Source organism: Cryptomeria japonica, chromosome 3 (assembly GCF_030272615.1).
Source record: "Cryptomeria japonica chromosome 3, Sugi_1.0, whole genome shotgun sequence".
Classification (NCBI taxonomy): Eukaryota; Viridiplantae; Streptophyta; class Pinopsida; order Cupressales; family Cupressaceae; genus Cryptomeria; species Cryptomeria japonica.
In genome coordinates, this window is record NC_081407.1 from 765630551 (window position 1) to 765652858 (window position 22308).

General features: G+C 34.1%; 2 protein-coding genes across 2 annotated transcripts; one reads left to right on the forward strand and one right to left on the reverse strand.

Annotated features, from left to right (window-relative positions):
- The first annotated feature begins 558 nt into the window (after positions 1–558).
- LOC131061841 (uncharacterized) lies at positions 559–10217 on the forward strand. Its single transcript, XM_057995693.2, has 4 exons — positions 559–1514; positions 5508–5703; positions 8187–8318; positions 9641–10217. Exons 1-4 carry the CDS (start codon positions 1186–1188, stop codon positions 9764–9766), a joined length of 783 nt encoding a protein of 260 aa, XP_057851676.1. The 5' UTR covers positions 559–1185; the 3' UTR covers positions 9767–10217.
- Positions 10218–19307: 9090 nt separating this feature from the next.
- On the reverse strand, positions 19308–21871 carry LOC131061843 (serpin-ZX). Its single transcript, XM_057995705.2, has 2 exons — positions 21284–21871; positions 19308–20352 (listed from the first exon to the last, which is right to left on the reverse strand). Exons 1-2 carry the CDS (start codon positions 21668–21670, stop codon positions 19573–19575), a joined length of 1167 nt encoding a protein of 388 aa, XP_057851688.2. The 5' UTR covers positions 21671–21871; the 3' UTR covers positions 19308–19572.
- Positions 21872–22308: the final 437 nt, after the last annotated feature.

Sequence of the window (22308 nt, forward strand, 5' to 3'; positions counted from 1 at the left end):
TATTTGTCACTCTAGCTTTGTTCCATACCTACATGTTTAAATCCTACACATGCAGTTGATCCAAAATCAATTGATGTCAAGATCTTACTTGCTTTGTCGTTTGAAACTTGCATTTGAAAAGAAGGGACATCAATAGAAAATTTTGACAAGCTTGTTAGGTTAGGTTGTTCTCACTTGGTTAGGCTCTGTTTTATTGTTTTAAAAATTTCTAAAAGAGATCATGATAGACAAACATGCAGTGATACTTAAATGCATGAAAAAAAATAAAAATTTTAACTTCACTTCCACCTCTCAACTTCAGTCACTTTGAGTTTAACTACCAATCAACTTTTTCTTTCTTGGTTGAGTTAACTTCCTAATTATCTCAACCAATTCATTTAAAGATATAATAAAAATATAATAATATTTTAAGTAAAATAATGAAAAAAAAATGAAATATTAAGCCTACTTTTAACTATATTTAGAGACGAACCTTCCTACATAAATAAACCAATATTTATAAAAAAACAAGAACCCTAATTTTCTAAGGGCTTCGACCATCGCTCGAAATTTCTTTTTGACCTTTTATAAAAGACGGTACGAGGTGGTCAACCAGGAAGAATGGGCTCGATTGCTGTACTTACAGATGTAAATCTCATGTGTAACACGTGAAGAAGCATCCGCGCTAAGAAAGTAGAAGAAGCTTTAGGAATACACGTTTTTAGATCCTTCTCATAGGAATATACGTGCTGCGTTTCGGTTGGCAATAAGAACAAAGGTCCTCAATAATTTTTCTCTAAATAAAATTAGGGAAGATCCTGTTGAATATATCAGACAACGAAAGCCGCGACGAAACATAAAATTGTTTTCGTTTATTTTTCTTCAAATAGGCGTGCCACCCTCTTTGGACCCTTTAATTTTTTTGGAAAAGAATTGGAGGAGTTCAGTGCAGTTTGGAGGGTTTAAATTTGATTTTTCAGAGCATAATTTGTGTACTTTCAATTCCCTGAATTTGAAATAGGTGATTCAGGGTTTCAATATCGACTGGTTTCGAGCACGGATTGGGAAAAACTGCACCATTTAAGGCATTCTTTGTGGTTTGGAGGGTTTTTTATAAATTATTTCGAATTTGGGACCCTGAAATTGGGGTGTTTAGGGTTTGACTTTAGGTTGCTTTTGAGGAGCTATTGAGAAATTGTTGTCACTATGCGGCTTTTCTCAGAAATGTCGAAGGCTGCGCTTGGGATTATTTCTTCTCGTCAGCAGCGGCCGGTTTTTCGGCTTGGTTCCGTTTTGGTGCAAGGTGATGTTATATGTTGTGATGGGATTTTATTTGGGAACAGACAATTTAATAACATTGCAAGGACTGATGCAAAGGCAACGCTTAAGGAGAGGAATTTGGCAAAAGAGTGGGTTTTGAGAAGGAACATTTCGACGAGGATGGGTTCTCAGCAGGCAAGGGGTTTCTTGGGATGCGGAGATGGTGATGAAGATAGCGGACTCACGAAAACTTATGAAGAGAAGCGTATTATAGGGTATGTACTGTATAATCTATGTATTATATTTGACATGTATATGGGAAGCTTGGCTTTTCTCCAGGGAGCTTCGCACGTCTTGTTTGTTTTAACCTTATGCATTGTTCAAATTTTGTACCAGTTGGTTTCCACCTCATGCCAAACTCAAGATTGAACACGGTCTTTTTATTTTAAGCTCGCTCTAGGTAAATTTGGTGTTGGCATTTACATACTCAAGTATGCGTACCGGAGAATGTTAGGGTGGTTGTTTTATCCAATTCGGACAGTTAACAGGTTGCTTTTGCATTTATGTCTTTGATTCTAAAATCCTTCCCATAAGGTTTGGATTTGTGGATTTATGAGACGGAATATCCTTTTAAATCAAATTGGTCTGTAGGATACAGTAAAGTGTGCAGAAAAAGTAAATCATTATCAATTTGGTCAGAAAACTGTGAATTTGTATATTTTTTTGTCGACTTAAACCTTTTTTTTTTGTTTCAACAACCATTTTGTCGAGAAAAACAAACTTGGATCGCCAAACCTATTTTCTTGTTTAACCAGTTGATTTGATGAGCATTTAGATTCAAATAAAAACATCACTTTTCTTTCGGTTGTCCCAATTTAGTTGTTTGTGAATGAATAACGATGCAGATACCATTGTATTCATGTCTTATATCACTGTACAAGGGGCATGTTACGGGGAAATAAACTTCAGCTTTCATTTCATTTGAGTTACACAGCTTAGAGTTTTGTTTTTCTCAAGGTGTTTTGGAATATTCCATATAAATGTGTATGCATGTATGTAAACATGCATGTGATATATAGGTCACAGTCAAGTTAGATGCAAATTTGGTTAATTGGACCCTTTTGTGGAAGGCCAAAAGAGGTTTTCTTTCTGATCAGTTTATATCTTATTTTGAAAATATTACCTGACTTTTTACGTTATGATCAGTCTTGGGAGTAAACACAACCTTTCCAGTCTGTACAAGCAAGTTTTTTGATGTTTAATGCATTTCAAAGAATTCTCTCTTTTCCCATCTCTTTGTGTATATTTCTGTGCATACGCTGATGTGTGTGAGGGATACAATTTTGGTCTAGGTTGACAATTTTTACGTTCAATTAGGACAGCTGAATGTTTGTTTTTATTTTCTCTCTTTAATGGAATTTCGTTTGATATTAGGCTTGGCCTAGTGGCCTCACTCCCTATGATGTCCCCTTTTGTGATTACCCTAAATCTTGCCCAAGCACCTGTCAAAGTCTACTGACTTTACCTTGATTAATTATGAAATCAGATATTCTGTTTGGATTGATTGACTTTCTTGTCTCTTTCGATGCTTGATCTGGAATGATTACCTGATCTACTTTATATCTTATGACTGATCTGCTCTTTATGATCAGTGATGCTAATTGAATTGTTTCCTTTCTATGATTATCAATCTGCTGATTACTGATTGCAGATCTGTATGTCTAATCCGATCTCTTGCTTTTCATTCCATTGATCATTCAATATAGACATCTTCATTGACGATTTAATTGTGCTATGGCTGAGAATTTAACCCCACTTGCTGATTGATGATTCTCTTGATTTGCTTATCTATAATAACCCAATATAAATTATTATAAATGATCCAATTCCCCATGGCTAATTGATGCCTGTAACATAATAACAGTGCTGATCTGGTCTGATTGTTGGTCATATCACTGGAGGCTTTTGATTCCTTTCCTTTATGTCACTCAATGTGGGGGAGAAGTCACACCTCTTCATCATGTATGCCCTTTGGCAAGAGACACACCCTTTCACCCTTAGCACCCTTTGAAAGATTGCGACTCTTATTTCTGCCCTTTGAAAGGGACACAACCTTTCACAGTCAGTTCTGCACTCCTCATTTTAAATCAGATCTGCACTTCTCATTTTAAATCAGATCTGCACTTCTGATTTCCAAAATTATCACCCTCAAATGAGGTTCTCTTCTCCCTTTTATATCTCATGTTTGAGGGAGTCACAACCTTTCATTTCACGTCTTTTGACCATTCATTAACTGAATTAAAATTTAATTATACTTAATTATACTTGTATATATTAATTTTAAATTTTATTATTATTATTCACCATTAACTTGTATTTCAAAGTGGGGACATTACACTCCCTAAGTGTTAATGTTAAATCTGCCCTAAGATCTTATTATCAAGACCAATTCTAATGGCTGTCTCGTTGTATTCTAATTTTGTAATACTGAGGTCTTATCTAATAACAGAGTGCATTAATGTTTAATTATCATTTTATATTGTGCAACAGAATAAAACTATAATAAACTGTACTTTAATGTGAACATGAAAATGCAAGATTTATATAAAAGTAGGCTTTGTTGGACTGAAAGTATAACAAGTGTAAATATACCTGATTAGCTTGCTTTACACAAATAAAGAGGTCAATTTTAGGCCCTAATATGACTAATTCAGTGGTTTTGTGTGCTTGCCAATTGTACATTATTTATCACAAGTTTTTAAGCTATACCCTTGAGTTTTTTGTGCTGTTGTATAATTTTCTGTAAACATCATATTTTTTTCATTCTATTCAGATTTATTGTTTCTTCAAAGATAGAACCTTTCTGAATTTAAATGATTTTTTTTCTTGTTTTTGAAGTATCTCCTCTATATGATGTCTATCTAAATTACATTGCATTATCTTGGTGCTATTTGGACCTTTTTTCACTTTGGATATGATAAAATTTAAACTTTTGCCACTGAAATCAATTATAATTTCTCTGTGTGTATGCATTTAGGAAATGTATTCTAGTAAACCTTGTGATGCAATGAATTCCTGCGTCTAATGATATTTTAGGAAAGTTATTATTGGCAAGATTATGTTTGGTAGCATATACCTAGTTTATGTGAAACAGTTGTCATGAAAATTGCCTCTGTCAGGTTTTGTTTAAATGGTAGTAGATACAGCTGCAATTTACTGTTTCTCATTAGGGAACTTATGTATGTGTAACTTCATTATCAAAACATTGACTGAGTACTCTTCTGGAAGACATGTGTTGATGGTTTTATTATTCTAGGGTCATACATATTCTCCCCACCAAAGGATGAGTTTTGCATATCAGTCATGCATATGGCTGATGTGGAATAGCCAACCTGAGAAACTGTAGAAGGTATAGCAAGAAGAGGAAAATAGTGGTTTTAGACCCTGTATAGTCCTAGGGCAGAAAATAATATATATTCTTTGAGGTAAAAAATGAACAGAATAATGAATTGCAATATTAAAAATCCCTGTTGTGCTCGCTGTATATTATTTTAGAAATTGTATCTGCATGACGCAATTACCCTGCTTGAGGAGACCTCATTTGTAATTATGTCTGTCTTGCTCTACTGCCAATAATTTATGAATCCCTTGGAGGTCATGGCTGGAGTTCTGGTTCTTTTTATTTAAGAGAAATTAGCAATTGCCATTTAAATGAATTAGATAACAAACCTGTAATTGTTATTGCAAGCAGAAAATATGCTGTGTGGAAATTTCACTTTTCAAAAATAGAAGAATTCCTTAAGGTGTCTTGCTTACAAAGATATCTGTATTATACTTTAATACTTAATTCTTGTTGTTACATCTTGGAAAAATCTCTGACGTCTACATCTTTGACAAGTTATTTATTTGTCGTGATGTAATTAATATAAATGGGCTGATAGGATTCACATTGTTTTGCATTGGTTTATAATTTTGATGACAAAGCTGCTTTCAAGGATTGAGTTCTCTATTTTCAGCCTTAGGAAACAATTTGCCTTTGTTGTGAAATGATTATTAGCTGTATGATTTAAGCAATTGATATGAATCCACCCTCCTACAGATGTCTGCTACGTTCTTCTTAATTCTTTAGTTTTAAATTTTAAGAATTTGTTTTGATGTGGTAGTAATTTACCATATTAATTTACTCTGATGTGGATGGTTATAATTGTTGTCTCGTAATTACCATATTAACAAACAAATGCAAAACTGACAGGCAAGAACATCTGCAGGTATTCTCCAGAACAATTATTTGCTGTTGTAGCAGCTGTTGATTTGTACGAGGATTTTGTTCCCTGGTGTCAAAGATCAACTATACTATATCATAAGAACCCTGAATCGTTTGATGCAGAGCTTCAAATAGGCTTTAAATTTCTTGTTGAACGCTATATATCACATGTGGAACTGAAGAAACCCAACTATGTGAAGGTATTGCTTGTAATTGGTTTTATTACTACTTAGTTATGGAATCTTTAAATAATTGTCATTCAAATTTCCATTTGAATGACAAGGAAGTTCTAAACTTGTATATCTTTTAGTTTCTGGCCTTGTTTAATAAGAAAGTATAGAGTCTTTTAGTCATTTTATCGATTCCAGCAAAAATTGTTTGGGGAAAAAATTGGTAAAATAAAAGTGTAAGACTTTGAAAAATGGGGAAAAAATCAGATTTAAAAAAAAAATGTAGAAAAGGAGACAAAAACTACTTTTTTTAGGTCATTTTCATAGCATAGAGTTATAGAGAGCAAATAAAATAGAGTTTAACCCATGAATTGTAGAAAATCGATTTTTTGTTGTTTATATTCATATTGTGTGAATATTAAAATGTATTCATGGAACAAGAAAATAAAATAATTAACAGTAGCATTTAAGCGACTCATCATTCTCTTCCTATATAATTTCAAAATATGGACATCCATTCTTCTTCTATTAATAATTCCTGTTCCCTCCTAAGATTGTCTTACAAGAGGCAATCCCTTCTTATTTTTCTCCTTTTCTTTCTCGAATGATTCTTATCCTTTTCATATTTCTTCTCTTTCTTTCCCTATTGTCCTATGTGAGGCTATTTGTGATATTAATTTTCATGTTGTTAACCAAACTTATGACACTAGGTGTAATAGAAGGAACCCTCATGTTCCCGCTTCTTTGTTGAAAGAACAAAAGGGGAAACCCTAAGTTGTAGATTGCATTAGGATCAATTGAATGTTTCTATTATATTTATTATCATAAGCCAAATTTAAACATGAAAGCACTACAATTTGATCTAGTTTGCATTGGTTCAGAAGCCGTCCCTTTGGTTTTTGTCAAGTAGAGGCACTCTCACAATGCACCTTTTTGATTCCATTTTTTGGTGTTATTGGAGAGGTCCATTCATTGTGTGTTGTTTCTCCTAATATATTAATTGTCAAAGTTCCATACAAAGTATTAAATAAGATTCTCTCACAATGTCTGACATGCTCCTATGGGTTACTAGATGTCTCATGGTGTAATGTCCCCAACAAAAAAATTAATATTGCTCTTAGATCTGGAAAATAGATTCCCAAATATTACACAAAACTTCACCTAAAACACCCAAACTAGTTAGCTACTTTTGCACTGAAAGGGCTGAGTTAAAATGGAACTTTATAGAACAGTATTGAAAATGATTTTTCTCATATGTGCGTCCTTTAATTAGGTCTGAAACTGATTATTGCAGCAGCAACATTAATACATTCAAACTCCAATTTATAAGCAAAACCCACAAAACTATTATAACCAAATACCACCAGTGTCACTGTAAACACCACAAACTGATATTATTTGATTTACAAATGGAAAATACATAGAATATGATTTGATACAAGATTAATAACAGCAGCAAAGCCCTCAAAACACATCTGGAATTACTGCAACAATATTAATGAAGCCCTGAATGCACACAATGGAAAACTGCTGAAATCTTGAAGCTCCAATGCAACCTCTGGATGAAATTGCTCGATGTGAACAATTGGGTTTCATCCACTATCCACCTGAAACTTATGGGTTTCCGTCCACAAGCCTCCAATCTCCAATGGGTTTCTGTCCACTGAAGAATTTTGTAGAACATGAAGTTCATACTAGAAGAAATTGAGAAGTAGAAAATGGCATAAAGATGTCTTTTTCCAAATATGCTTCGTATTTATCTTGTCCTCGGCCAATTTGGTGGGAAAATCATTAAATAGAAATATTACAAATTTCCACTCCACTCTTACTTTCCAAATTTGCACTTGGTGGGAAAATCATTAATTAGAAATATTTTAATTTCCCACTTTATTCTTGCTTTCCAAATTTGATCTTTGTGGGAAAATCATTAATTAGAAATATTTCAAACTTCCCACTCCACACTCGGTAGGAAAGTCATAATTAGAAATATTTTTAACTTCCCATTATGGCATAAAATCCAATCTCCGAAATGACCCTTTAAATAGTTAATTTAATATTTAATTGCCCCCATTAAATTGGAAATAGTTGGACAATACCAAATATTAAATCAATTAATGTCCCTATAGGAGAACAAAATGAAAATGTTTGCCAAAATCCAATATCATAAAAAAAGGGGACATGACACACAGAACTGTTAAATTTAATCGCACTGCTTGCTGAAATCAATTCTTGGCATTATTTATTAAGGAGAGAATCTCAGGAGACCCAATATGATAATGCATAGGCTTTAGCTGAGTCACTAGAAGTGCTATATGGCAATCTCATGAATTTTAAGTATTTTTAAACTGGGATTATGAATTATGGTCTCTGCAAATAAGGCATCCACTAAAATTCTAAATTTAATTTATTTTTAATCCATAAGGTCTAAATATAGTTAATTATATCATGTTTTTACAATAATTTATTGAACAATTGCTATTGTAGCTTACTCGTTTTGAATTATTATCATGCAGACTACTGCATCAGACAGCAATCTTTTTAAGCATCTGATAAATATATGGGAATTCAAGAATGGTCCGGTTCCTGGAAGTTGCAATCTTCATTTCTTTGTAGACTTCCAATTTCAATCGCCTCTTTACCGGCAGGTATGAAATGTGTGGCTTGCATTGTTTTTTCTTTTCCGTGTTCATATTAGTGAGATGTTGGTTTTGGTCACCTGTTTATGAGCCAAGAATCAAGAACTATAAATTTGAATTAAATAGTTACTTAGCCTTGGAAGAAAGTTATGTGGTCGTGCATTATTGTTATTCTGGAAGTTGCAATCTTCATTTCTTTGTAGACTTCCAATTTCAATTGCCTCTTTATCGGCAGGTATGAAATGTATGGCTTGCATTCTTTTTTCTTTTACGTGTTCATAATATCATATTACTGAGATGTTGGTTTTGATCACCTGTTTATGAGCCAAGAATTATAAATTTGAATTAAATAGTTGTTTATTCTTGAAAGAAAGTTAAGCATCTTTGCATTGTTATTCAGTGTTTACAAGTGAAAGGATTAAATTATTTATTGAAATAGTTAATTCCATTTGGAGGGGCTAAAAAAGGTACTTGAACTCCATTTGGAGGGGCTAAAAGAAGTGCATGAATTCCATTTGGAGGGGCTAGAAAAAGTAGTCTAAATTCATCATCGATGCATGAATAACTTTGGTTCTTACCTTTTGGGAAATAACCTACCCTTTGGGGGGTATCATTACAAACATACCCACCCTGGATATCAACTTGGCTTTGTACTTTTGTACAGCTTGTACCCTAGCACATTAGACACTACTAAATGTAAATAGTAGTGCTGCATAAACTATTCATACTCACGAGAGTTGGGTTCATGTGAACCAGTGGGTCAACGATTTAGAATTGCAGTTGAATCTGGATTAAAAAACATAAGTTTACCAACAGTTCCTGTTGTTAAAGTTCATGCTTGCATTTTAACTTGGACAGCTTGAAGACGGGATAGCCTTTTAAAGTTGGCAGCCTTCAATCCTATAAGTTAAACTTGAGCTTCTACCTTGAGCTGTGCTATTATAGAAATGATCTTTTTATGAAGATTTTATGTGCATGAGTTCGCGTTTGTATGGCTTTAATTGTTTCTCCTGTGTATGGGATAACTAGCTAATTCAATCACTCTGCTGTAGATGCTAATCTGCATGTGCTATGGTTTCATTTGAGATTTTAAGAGTAGGACAAAGGTCTTTCTGTGTTGGTTATGCATCTGAAGTTGAACATTGTTATTTACCTCTTAAAACTGGGGACTTTCAAGGTTCAGAATAATGGATGTGATTGATCACTGCCCTTTTTGGCTAGCAAGCCATACTGGGTCAAGATAAATCAGTGTTGTGTGTCAAATTCATACCTTTTACTTGAATACTATTTTCCTCTGAGTTCAGGTTGGCTTACTATGAGTTTGTTAACAGGCAGCTGATATGTTTTTCACGGAAGTAGTTTCCCGCCTTGTGGGATCATTTGAGCAACGTTGTCATATGGTATATGGACCAGCCGTGAAGATTGTGGAGGATGCATATAGGAGTCAAAGAGCTTAACATACTGTTAATTGTTTTGTACTATTCATTTAAAGACACATGAGGCACATTGCTTCATTTAACCGGGTGGGAAGCTTTGAAGTGGACAGACACAAGCCAGAATTGAATTGCTTTTCGCTGTTGTAATTTTTTTTGAAGACAACTGAGGCACAAAGCATTTTGCTTCTGTAGACCATATCCGATTCTTATGATTATGTCATCATTGATGATAAGAAAATATCAAATACGTCAGATTTTTTTCTAATTTATTAGTTCATTCTTTTTTCTATTCTCAGCTGTTCAATGTGAGCTCCATACTTGTACATGCCAGAGACAAATGATATGGTATCTTCGATATTCAGTTTGGCCAAACTTGGCTGCTTTGAAAGGAACATAGATTTTTATGTTTTCTGGCGTGCATATTGCAATACACTCTTGAAATTTAACATCTAACTGGATTTACATTACTTCTCTTTTTTGGACAGTTATAAATTGTATGATGGACTAGTGCAGGAAAGTGATAATTTTTGATAGTTTGTGCAGGAAATATTTTACTGAATATTCATAGAACGTAGACACTTCATTATTTTTTTACAATAGTATTAAAGTTTGGTGGAGATTATTCTTCATTTATGGCTGATAGTAATGAGCATGTTACTTGGAAAAGATAATGGTGTCGATTGCTTAAATCACAGATTAAAGCTAAGTTAGCTTATTCTATCTCAACTTTGAGCTTAAGCAAAAGATAAGAGCGTATCTGGTACAGATGGGTACAGAGATTGAACAAAGGCTCGCTTGTGATGTTGGATAAAAATCACAATACATAAACAATCTTTAACTGTACAATACATAAACAAATACATTTTTGAGGGAAAAATTTGGTAAAAACATATGAAACCAATTTGCCTGGATTAGCCTTTGCAAAATTGGGAGAAGAGTAGTAAATACAGTATCAGTTAATTTAAACGTACGTATAGGGAAATGAGTGGTAGAAATAGATCAGAGATAAGACCAGCCAGCTGTCCATACAGAAGAACACATAGAAGTCAGATGCTACGTATCTAACAGTGTTATTTTCTGTATTTGATTTTTAAAATGGGTTGGAACTCACATCAGAATGCACATTTGATAAATATTTATTAATTAATTAAAAATAAAATACATTTTATTTTGATTTTCAATTAATAAATAAATATGATCAAGTAGACAGTACGTTGAAACATTAGCTATCCGTTTTTTTAATACCTCTGTACTCTGATTGAAGCAAACTAATATGGAAACAGGAAAATAATACGAGTCCCTTGATTACTCATTGGTTGCAGTTTCAGTGATATGTACAAAAAAACTTTAATAGGAAAATGCTAACGGGTCAATAGAAAAATTAGATTCAAATATTTTCAAGAAAAATATTAGGAAAAAGAGGAAACATTACGAGCATGATTTTTCTTCTTTCTTTGGCACAGGCTCGCATAAATCTATCAGTATCTCAAGGACTATTAGGTTACAAAAGGAAAACATATTTTCATATATAGGCCTACCTCAACTCTAAGATCGATGATTGACATTCCATTCAGGTTATTACAGTAATAGCAGCATCCACCTTCCATCATTAATAAGAATATTTCAAGGGTCTGCTTACTTTCTTATGCTAGAGAAGAGGGTGCTTCTATCATGTATAATGATTAGACAATTATAAACAATGAGCTATGAGCATTTTGTAAAAATAACTTATTACATTATATATTGTTATAAAAGTTTTAGGTATATAATACAATTTATTTAAAGCTTTGTTTAGAAAGTTTAAGGAGTTTTATGATCCCGCTAAGCCTAAAATTTATATGAAGCAAATAAAACTCTTCTATTAATCTTAAAAATGTGAATTTTCAAGATACTTGTATTGAATTGAAAATATGCTTAAAAAAAATAGAATCTAGAATCTATGTGCAAGAATATACTAATGTGATAAAATACAATGCTATACTCCATTTTGGAGCTTAAAAAAATTGAAAAATAATTAAATTTTTTTCCTCAAAATGTGAAAGTGAAGATGCTATACTCCAGAAGTAAAAAATATTTGAAAAATACTTAAAATTTTTTCCTCAAAATGTGAAAGTGAAGTCATTTGTAAAATAATTTACCACTTAGTAGAAACTAACCTTACAAAGGCCTTTTGCATTTCAATGTTCCACTTATTTGGCCATTAGTGGTTGGGGACGATCTAATGCCATTGGATTACACGAACATATTGGTTATGTGCTTTGTTGGGTTGTGCCAGTGGATCGTAATGTGGTAATAGTGTTTACTCATAGGCTAACTTTGCTTCGAAGTCGAGATTAATTCTTTATGTAATTTGCAATGCAACTTATAATTATGATGAATCTACCTTGGGGAAGTGTGTCAATGCTCAAGGTGCATGCATAATGATTGTTTGTTGTTCTCGAAAAGTATTGCTCCCCATTTCATGGTAAATAAGCAGCAAAAAATTAAACTTGGAGATGCAAAAATGCCCATGTTTTTTTGAGTCTTGTGACTCAACATAACTAAGAATTGTTGTGTGGGGTAGATATCAAGGTCGTGTGGACGAGCTCATCATGTTCTACAACAAGTGTGTAAGGTCCAAATTTGATGGCCTTTGGACTATGTAAGATTCAAGAAATGAAATGGTGGTGTGTAAGGCTTGACAAGCTCAATTTTGAAGGTTGGATGCATATTTAAGAATAGAGGGATGTAGAGATGATTGCCCTCTCTCAAATAGTGTGGTTAATGGTATAAGGACCATATTTTAGTGGTTTGAGATTTGGTTTAGGATCTTAAAAATTGTTGGTTGGTGTGCTATTCATCTATAGAGAGTTTTTGGTGAGAGACAATGTGTGACCCTGTTCTAGTTTATTGCAATGTTCAATCACAAATTGGTAAATAATATTGGAATGATATATGGAAAGTTGCAAAGAGTTTTAGATGTAATCACATTGTTTTTTGAGTAGTTATTAAAGTATATACAACAATATAAGCGTAATGTAACATTGTTGGAGTATATGTGGCGATGATTAAGAACATGGAACTTTTCAAGGGGGTCTTAAAGGAAGCACACATGATTAGACGTAATAAGGTGTTTTCCCTTGCTAGCACAAGTTGTTATGGTGTTTGGCTATAGTGTAGAAAGTTATTGACATGGTTTAAGTGAAGTTGGTCAACAACCTTTGACTATGTAAGTGTAGTAGCAACTAACTATATGTAGTGATTATCCATGTGGAGAAGTCATGTTTAATATAATTGTTTGACTAAGCACAAAAAAAACTTCCATTAGTGAAACAATAAACACAATAAGATAATTTATCATATGAGATGAAGAGTGTAAAATATAGATAATCAACCTTGCATATATAGGTGAGGGAGAGGATGTGAGAAGGTAGGAGTGAAACTCTAACTACCCCTCTAAAGGTGGAACACTTATGATTTCACTTGATAAGTGTGTGAGCAAATATCAAATATGAATGTAATAGGTGTCAAGTGATGATGGCACATGTCTCAATGTTATGAAGTGAGAAAAAAATTCTGAAACAGCCTAAGTGAACTTAACCTAAGAGTGAATAGGTCACTAATTAGAAAGATGATTAGCTAACTAGATTGTCAATGACTCTATTTACACTAACCCCCCCCACCCCCCTCCCTTAAGTGCAACTTAGGAAGAAGTGTATGCAAGTTGATGAATCCAAACTACTAGGCCATGTACAAACTTCTCATTAAGTGGAGAAAAGGAGGAAAACCATTGGGAACAAAACCCCTCTCCAAAAGAGAAATGATGCATGAAATGAAATGTACAAGAATGAAGAAGATAAGTGATAGAAAGACTCATGATAACCCCCCAAGGATTACTAATAACACAATGTACAATGAATGTTCTCCCCATAGGAGAGAAAATAGAGGTCGTCATGTGTCACCCCCCAAAAATGTGAAGTAATGAACTTCATGCAAGGAAATGCTTCCTCTCAAAATCGATAGAAGAAGAGAAACCATGTAGCCTCCCCTCAAGATGATGATTTTAGTGTTCGTAGATGCTTGGCATTAGATGTTGAAGATGATCCATAAATGCCAAACAATATTTCTCCCCTTGGAAGAAACAATACCACAAATGTGTGCAAGATGACTTCCCATTCTTGATAGGAAAATGTAGGAAGTGTATGCGGGAAAAGCGGGTCGATAGAACTCAAAATGCGAAAAATGGAGCTCTAGGGAGCCTTGCTCACACACCCACAGGACTTCTTGGTGCAAGCTATGGAGTAATGAAGTATCACTTAGCTTCCCAAGGTTGGTCCCATGGTTCTCTATCTTACACGGTCCCTCAAACCAATGTTTTTGCTCTCAGATCACTGAGCAAAATGGTTTAGGGATGGCAAATGCAAGAACGAGGGATGCTTTTGTTGGTTTTAATATGAGATGCATCCTAAGCTATGCATGATTCTAGAAATGCAATAAACTAACATAAGATGACAAGGTTAGTAAACAAACTATCCTAGCATACTATATTAGTTCAATGATTTAAGCTAATGATAATAGAAAGTACTCTAAACATGCATATTTAGACTAATTCCTATTTAAAAGAGAGGCTAAAATGATGAGCATATATGGAATGAAAGCTTGAATGTATTTGAGCATAAGTATGATACTACAAACTTGGATCCTTAAAATGGAGGGATGAGAGCTCTATTTATAGCAAAAACAGGGCAATGGATGGTCAGGATTGAAAGAGTTAATCAAGGGCTAAGTTTGAAAGTTGGGAATCCATGTTTGCAATTTGCACCAATGAAATGGTGACAAATGTCAACATAGGGTTGGGTTGAGAGAAGGGGTTGGAGGCATTAAATGCCTGAGAAGACCTTATGGTCATCTAGAGATAAGGGTTAAGCTTAAGTTAGGCTTACCCATTGGATTAAGAGTTAATCCAAGGATAAACTCTTGTGCATATGATTAAGAAATAATCATGGTCAAAGCATTAAAGGCTTGAAGAGACTCTTGGGTTGGATGAAGGTTAAGTTAGGCAAAAAGTCTCTAACCATGTAAGAGGGTTGAATTAACCATTAATGGTTTGGGAGACTTTGGAAAATTAAGTGGTTGAAGACTTGAAGCCTTTAATGGTTATCAAAGACTTTAAGGTTTTGAGAAGTGACCTCCCCTTGTTTAGGGATGTGACAAAGTTTAGAAGATGGGTTAGGTTAATTTAGAGGTGATTAGAAGGGTCTAGAAGAAATTAGGAAGGGGTTTAGGAAGCAAGTGGGAGATGTAGGAAAATGCAAGTGGATGGAGGGATAATAGGATTTAATTGAAATAAAGTTAATTTAATTCAATTTGGTTGTAATTTGGGGAAATTAAATAAATTAGATTTATTCAATTTAGGATAAACTTTTTAATTAAATTTGAATTTAATTAAAAGTGGATAGAAGGGATTTAATTGAATAAAATGATTTATTCATTAAATGGTATAGTGAATTTAATTTAAATAAATTGAGTAATTTACTTAATTAAATAGAAGAATGTGGGTAATTTAATTAAATTGGATTTAGTTAAATAGAGAAATGAACATAAAATATTCATTTAAGAATATGGTCATTTTTATACGTCTACAGGAAGCAATAGGGAAGTCTGTGAAATACTACACATGATCCAAAGATTGACAAGGTGCCCATGATGGATGTTCAATTATCTACAAGCCAATGCTATGAGGTGTCAAATGCATATATGATGGATCAAGTACCATAGAAGATTTAGGAATATGACCATGGATGTATGATGATAACTAGATCGATGGGAATTTGTTATTGCTACAAATGATGATTATTGAGTCGGATTAAAGTCATGAAGATCTATAAAATCTATCACTATAGATGTTGATGTAAGAAAGGCAAAAGAAAGATCCAAAGATGGCAAGGGAGTGAGAAAAAAGGTGATGTGACTATCATCAAATAGAAGACCAATTTCCTCAAATGTGTCATCCAAATCTGCAAGTTGGGATTCTACAAATAAAGATGTGATGTTTGATAGATATGTATCTCAATGTGGATGATTTGGAAAGACAACAACAGTGCCCTGATGTAAAGAATGACTAAAACTCATGGGTGATTTGAAAATGGATTCATACGTAACTTGCATTTTAGGTTTTACAATCCTAGATAGAAGTTGGAGGACATAATTCATCCACAAGTTGATTACTCCCATAATATGTGCACTTCATTTTGCAATGTTTAGACATGGTATGATTATGAGCAAAATAAATGTGAAATGCAAGTATACTCCCCCAGATGTAATATTAAGTGACCTTGTCACAAATTTTGGCACTTTATAAATGATGTTCAATTTCGAGCTATCAATCAAAAGTTATTGGACAAACAAGTTCTCATAAAATTGATCTATTTTATATACAACTGCATTAAAAGTTTAAAAAATTCACTAAGGTGATAGCGGACCTAGCCTTCCAACTACTTGTTGGAATCAAAACAAAAAATGCATTCCATTGACCATCCACACTAAATTGTTTTGACTCCTTGCTTACAAGTTATAACAAAAAGAAAAAATCCCTTGTTTTGTAAGCTTTATGATTGAGATGGACAACTAACATAGTAACAATTAATGCTAGTGGTTAGTCTGATGGTTACCAATATTTTAATAAAAAGTTATTAGAGTGCTAGTGGCTAGCATACAATGTTGGCAAAAAATGTTAACTACTAAGCTTATTAAATGTTACCTAACTAACAATATAAGCTAGTTGATAGCTGTGCCAAAAAAAAGTTTACCACTACAAATAAGATGGAAGGAATGGCCAAACTGTGGCTGGGAGGAAGAATTGCATGTAATCTCTGATTCATGAAGATAATACAAGCATTGGCCTCTCTTCTTGTTGGAGTTTTCTCCCAAAGGGTTTCTCCATATAAATCATGTATTGTGAAATGTTTTTGCTAATTTATTCTTTCTTATTGTTGTTATCTTATGATGAAGTAATATTTATTCCCTTGATGTTTTATGTTCATTTAAGATAAATTTATTAAACATGTTAAATTTTAATGTTGAAGACAAGATAATGACAATGACAATTGAGCAATTTTAATGTTGAAGACAAGATAATGACAATGGCAATTGAGCATGTGCAAGATAAACACCAAAATTTATCTTGCCTCCTACATTTTTGTTTTTACGGAATGAATTCTATCGTTGCTTGCGACAAAACTATTGGCCATGTCAGTACTAACATAACCACAGGATACACGACGTCAGCAGGTCTCAAGAAAAAGCAAGATCCCACTTTTGACGAATTTGTAGAGATCCAGACGCAATTTCATGGAATTTAATCCACTAACAGCCACCATTACCTGACAAGGTACAAGCGGAATATATATGCAGAAGCTATCAAAGCAAATAAAATATTCACATTCGTAAAGAAAATGGTTCTATTCAATATGAGCTTAAAGAAGGTAAAATAATTTTGTATACAACCACAAAAGATAAGGCGTACAATATCAAACTAGTAGATCCCTTGTTAGTAGTTTCGACACTTGTAAATGGATTAGTCGTGGTCCTATTTAGGAATCGCAAACAACTGTAGGGTATGTATCCAGATAATCATATCAAGATTTCGGATTTTCAAACTTTAGAAGAAATGAAATTAGAATATAATGTTTAATGGATGAATGGGCTACTGGCACTTATTGAGCTGGGGAACACGAAGTACAGGAGGCAAATTACTATATTACCTCACTTAAAGTCCGTTAATGTATGTATAGGTCCATACCATCCCTTAAAGTAAAATCAACACTGAACTAATGGGGCTTTTCTGATCCCACCTCCTTAACTATTACGAGTACTTGTATTCAATATAGATAAAGCCCTAGGTCACTAAACCCTAAACCTATAAAAGAGCTCTCTAGTGAAGCTGACAGAAACCTCTAAAACCATTCATAGTATGTGGGCACATCATAAGTAAGTATCCTGTTTGAGTCCAGACTCTTACGAAAATCAAGATCAAAATGAAGCCTCACAAGAAATTCAATTAAGGAAGCCTCACAAGAAATTCAATTAAGGGTTAATGCCAAACAATTTGTGAAAATTTCAAAAGAAATTGAGATCATCTCAAAATTCTTGATATACCATTCATAGGATGTGGGCACATGATAACTGGGCGTCCTGTTTGAGTCCAGGCTCTTACGAAAATCAAGATCAAAATGAAACGTTACAAGAAATTCAATTGAGGGTTAGTGGTAAACAATTGGTGAAAATTTTTAAAAAAATTGAACCTCACAAACTTGAAAGTTCCTTTGGCAATTTCTAAATATCATCTCAAAATTCTTAAGAGTTGTGATCTGTTCTTGAATTTCAGCTCTTCATATTATATGGTCATCCCAAATATGCATATTCACAAGGACTTGAAGCATATCACATTGACTGAAGGAGAATCAGAATGTGCAAGGACAAGTGAAATAGTGTAAGATAATCGACTTCACATGATGTAATTGCTGCTGAAAGTTGATACTTGTGGGCAGGAAATCATGAGAAGGATCCAAACATATACAACCTCAGGGTCAATGAATGTAATCTAATGATAAAGATGACTTCAAAGAAGGACCTAGAAGATGATAAATAGATAAGCATGGAGGCAATCTCAACCATATCATTATTACTTCAAAATATTATCCTTCACTGAATGTTAAATGTATGTTGCATATGCATTGTACATAGAGAGTGCAATGAGATCTGCCAGCAAAAGTGAAGTTCTTGAAGCATACAATATTCTTTTGATTGCATTCATTATCTACCTGTTCAAAAAGTCCAACTTTGAAACCTGAACAATATCATCAACCTCAAATTCAAACCTTGCTCTTTCACAAAAGAATTCAAGTAATTTGTTTTCCAGAATGAAGTTGCCTGCCTTTCTCATTCATCTAAGAAGGCAGCCTACCTGGAATGCTTACTTGAAGACAAAAAGTGGCCATGTGGAATACGCACGTGTAAGACAAATTATAGAACCATAAAAGATATCAGACGTGGTGCCTTCTCTAGCAAATAAGAACTACTCTGTTGATAAAGAAAGAACTGTCTTTAATTTATAAGGCCAACGAATACCCCAATGCAAAATAAAAAATGTATATTTTTTTTCTGTTGGAAGCCAAGGGATGGAAATTGGAACCAAGGCAAAGGTGAGCAGTTATCCGGTTCATAATTGGATTTTAATGAATGCAGCAACTAAACATATCCAAGTAAATTCAAGTCACAGAAGCAATTGAGACAAGCATATATAATTTTCTTCAGTGTCAACCTTCCAAGTATGTGACTTCCTCCAGTTTATGCTAATAACCAGAAACTAGCATTTACTATGTTAAAAATAGAGACTCAAGTCTCAAAAGAAACGTGAATTATTATGGTGTGCCATAACGCACACCACCATTAATTTTTTTGCCACATGTTTCACAAATGAAAATAAAAAAGAACATTGAATTCTATGATTTCATTCATACGCACATGCACAAGTAATGAGTGTGATAGTAACAAACTCCGGGAGTCCTCTGAAAAAACTTAATAGATAGTACTAACCTTTCTACTAGTATTGTTGGAAAAGAAACGAGATCTGAAAGACCAAACAACACAATGTTTTGTACATACTAAAAGCCACAAAATATAGCAGATAAAAACAGTGATGATCGGTTATGGGATTAGCATCCAGTCAATAAAATAACTTTAATCAAAGCTATTTCTCAATAGCTATGTTGAGTATTACTATAATTCCTATTATATCTTCTGTAATCTGCTCCCAAAAATTACAACTTGGCAAATTTCTATTGAGTTTAGCTGTTCAAAGGATTCAGTATGTGTCCGACAAACAGGACAACTCCGGTTAGCTCTTCTTTGATCACAAACATGAAAGGATGGTCTGCAACAAAGTCCTCAATAGGGTCCATTGGTATGCTCCTCAGGAGAATAGTGGCTGCAGTAGCAGCTGCTGCTTCAGTGCCCTCTTCATTAACCTCCACAAAAGACTGGTGAAAAACATTTGAAATGCTAAGAGACTTAGCTGCAGTTGATTCCACCATTTCTGCAAAATCTGCCACATTAGAAAATGGCAAATCCAACCCCATCTTTTTCAAGATTTCAGTTGCCTCAACACTGAAAGATATCTTGAAGCGAGGCAGCTTGAAAGCGCCTACCTTCACTTCAGATCCTTTGGATAGATGATTCTCAAGAAAATTGAGATCAACTTTTTTCTCCAGTTCAGGCAGGCCTTTGATGTCATCAGGCAAGATGAAGTACATAGAAAAGGACCGGGTGTCCTGTCCCTGAACATAGGGAAGGCGTAGAATTTTGCAGTTACCAAACGTCTTAATATATTGTTTCTTTGTAGAAGTCATCATTGGTACTTGCACGCTGTCCCCACTAAGCAAGTTAAAAGTGCCTTCCTTTGTAGCCGAGGAATCAAATTGCTTCTGCCATGCACCCTTGAAATACAAGGCATTTGCCAAAATCAGCCTGGTAGATTTATCTATAGAATCAGCTGGAAGCAACTCGTTTATCTTGCCCTTGGTCTCGTCTGACGCCCATTTATTCACCACCACTCTAACTTCATTTGCCTGATAAGAGTCAACACAATGGAAAATGCAAATCAGGCACTTGTCTGTTGCTATCAATATAACCAAGCATATTTCATAATTTGGAAGATAGATGGAATGACACATTGTGTCAACCCTTCTGTTCCAAGGATGAAATGCTAAAACTAGAAGCTTTCAAAAATAGTAAACAACATTCTCTGACTGCCCTATGGATGGTGAATGTTCTGTTTATGTCTACAAGGTAATCACGTGGAAAACCTTGAATTAAAAATTACATGATATATCTAATCCAGGCTAAGCAAGCCATTAAAGTTTCATTCTGTATTCTCACATGAACAGAGATGGTTAAGGATTAATAAATTATGTGCTTTACATAACCCCCATCACGGTTATGAATAATCTAAAACCTAGCTTCAAAAACTAACACAAGCTTATTAGGCTTGCAAATGTCAAATATTTCGCTGCCGATAAATTCCTTATTAGATATTACACACCATGTATTGAATGCCAGGTGATCCTGATCACTTATGGATTGCACCTACTCAAAAGAAGAACAACCCTAATGCTGCAAAAATAAAGTTCGGCAATCTTAAATCTTACTAGCGTGTTTTAAACAACAGGGTGCGCACTATGCCCAATTGAGCATTGATTCAACTTAAGTGCTCTTGTAAACCTTATGTGATGAGAAAAACAAGAGTGAAGGCAACCACACATTTCTGCAAAACCCAATATGCAACTATACCCAAATTATGTACAAAACAACCACCGAATTCTCTATTCTCTGGCCGCTACTAGCAACATATGTTTCCATCGACCGAGAATCCAAAACCACGAATCCTAGACTAAATACACTTCAGTCTGCTCCCCACATCAATAACTGCTATAACACTGTGCTGTCCTATATAAACAAGGGAAAAAAAACACACAAATAAGGATCGAGGGTAAAACATACCTTATTGATAAAATCTACCGAACTAGCTTCTGTGTTATACTGTTTCTTCACAAGATCTCTGTAACTGGGCTTTAAAGTCATGGACTGATCCACCCATACCCCATTTACAAAGGACAAAAAGGGACCTCCATTGGCACTTCCATCTGGAAGAACTACATTGATAATCTGAGAAGAAAGTTCGTGCAATTGATGGGGATCTTTGAATTTGAGACAAGTGCAAAACTGGTCCAAAGTTGTACCCTTTGCTCCACCTGCAACCAAGCTCAATGCCACTGATACGCTCAACGGGGAAAACACAGCATTCTTGTCTGCACTAAACTCCAACGCTTCCTTCGAAAACCCAACTGAAAAATCTGTTTGACTGTGAATTGAAGCATGGATATCCATTTTGCGAACGAGCTCAAGCGGAAGATCTGTATCTACAGTCTTGACCCAAATCCAAATAAACTACTCTTCCTCTTTGTTATATTAATGGATCGAGACGAGAAAGACGTTTGACGGGTTTGTCTGGTCTTTAAAACTGATATTATTTTGCTGACTCAACTTTGCACATGTACAAATGTCAAAGCTTATAGTATTTCGTCCGTTTAGATAACTCCCAGTCGCCGACGTATATGTTTGCTTTAACCCTAAGCAAACTTGACTACACAGGCAGTTTCGATATCTGAACAGAATATGCTCACGCGGAGGATAATAGTACGGATAAACAAACCACTCAAATAAAAAAATATCTACGTTAATCATATTATTAATGCAATTAACGAACAATTAACTTAGATAAATGAGTTGACCGGAAATAATAAAATGTTAGATTAAAGTAGAATTTAATGAATATAATGTGATATATAGTTGGATTTTAGAAATGGAAAATTATGATAGAGGTGTTGGAAATTCATACCATGAGAATTTTAGGGTTTAATCAAACAATTTTTTAAAAATTTATAAATTGAATGAATTTTATTTTGATTCACTTATATTAGTGATTTGAACTTGATGTGTAGATCTTAAATATAAGTTGTAGGAAT

Coding starts and splice junctions, on each gene's coding strand:
- LOC131061841 (XM_057995693.2), top strand. CDS start 1,186: ATGCGGCTTTTCTCAGAAATGTCGAAGGCTGCGCTTGGGATTATTTCT. Junction 1,515..5,507: donor GAAGAGAAGCGTATTATAGG/GTATGTACTGTA, acceptor GAACATCTGCAG/GTATTCTCCAGAACAATTAT. Junction 8,319..9,640: donor AATCGCCTCTTTACCGGCAG/GTATGAAATGTG, acceptor GTTTGTTAACAG/GCAGCTGATATGTTTTTCAC.
- LOC131061843 (XM_057995705.2), bottom strand. CDS start 21,670: ATGGATATCCATGCTTCAATTCACAGTCAAACAGATTTTTCAGTTGGG. Junction 20,353..21,283: donor CGGTAGATTTTATCAATAAG/GTATGTTTTACC, acceptor GACTCTTATCAG/GCAAATGAAGTTAGAGTGGT.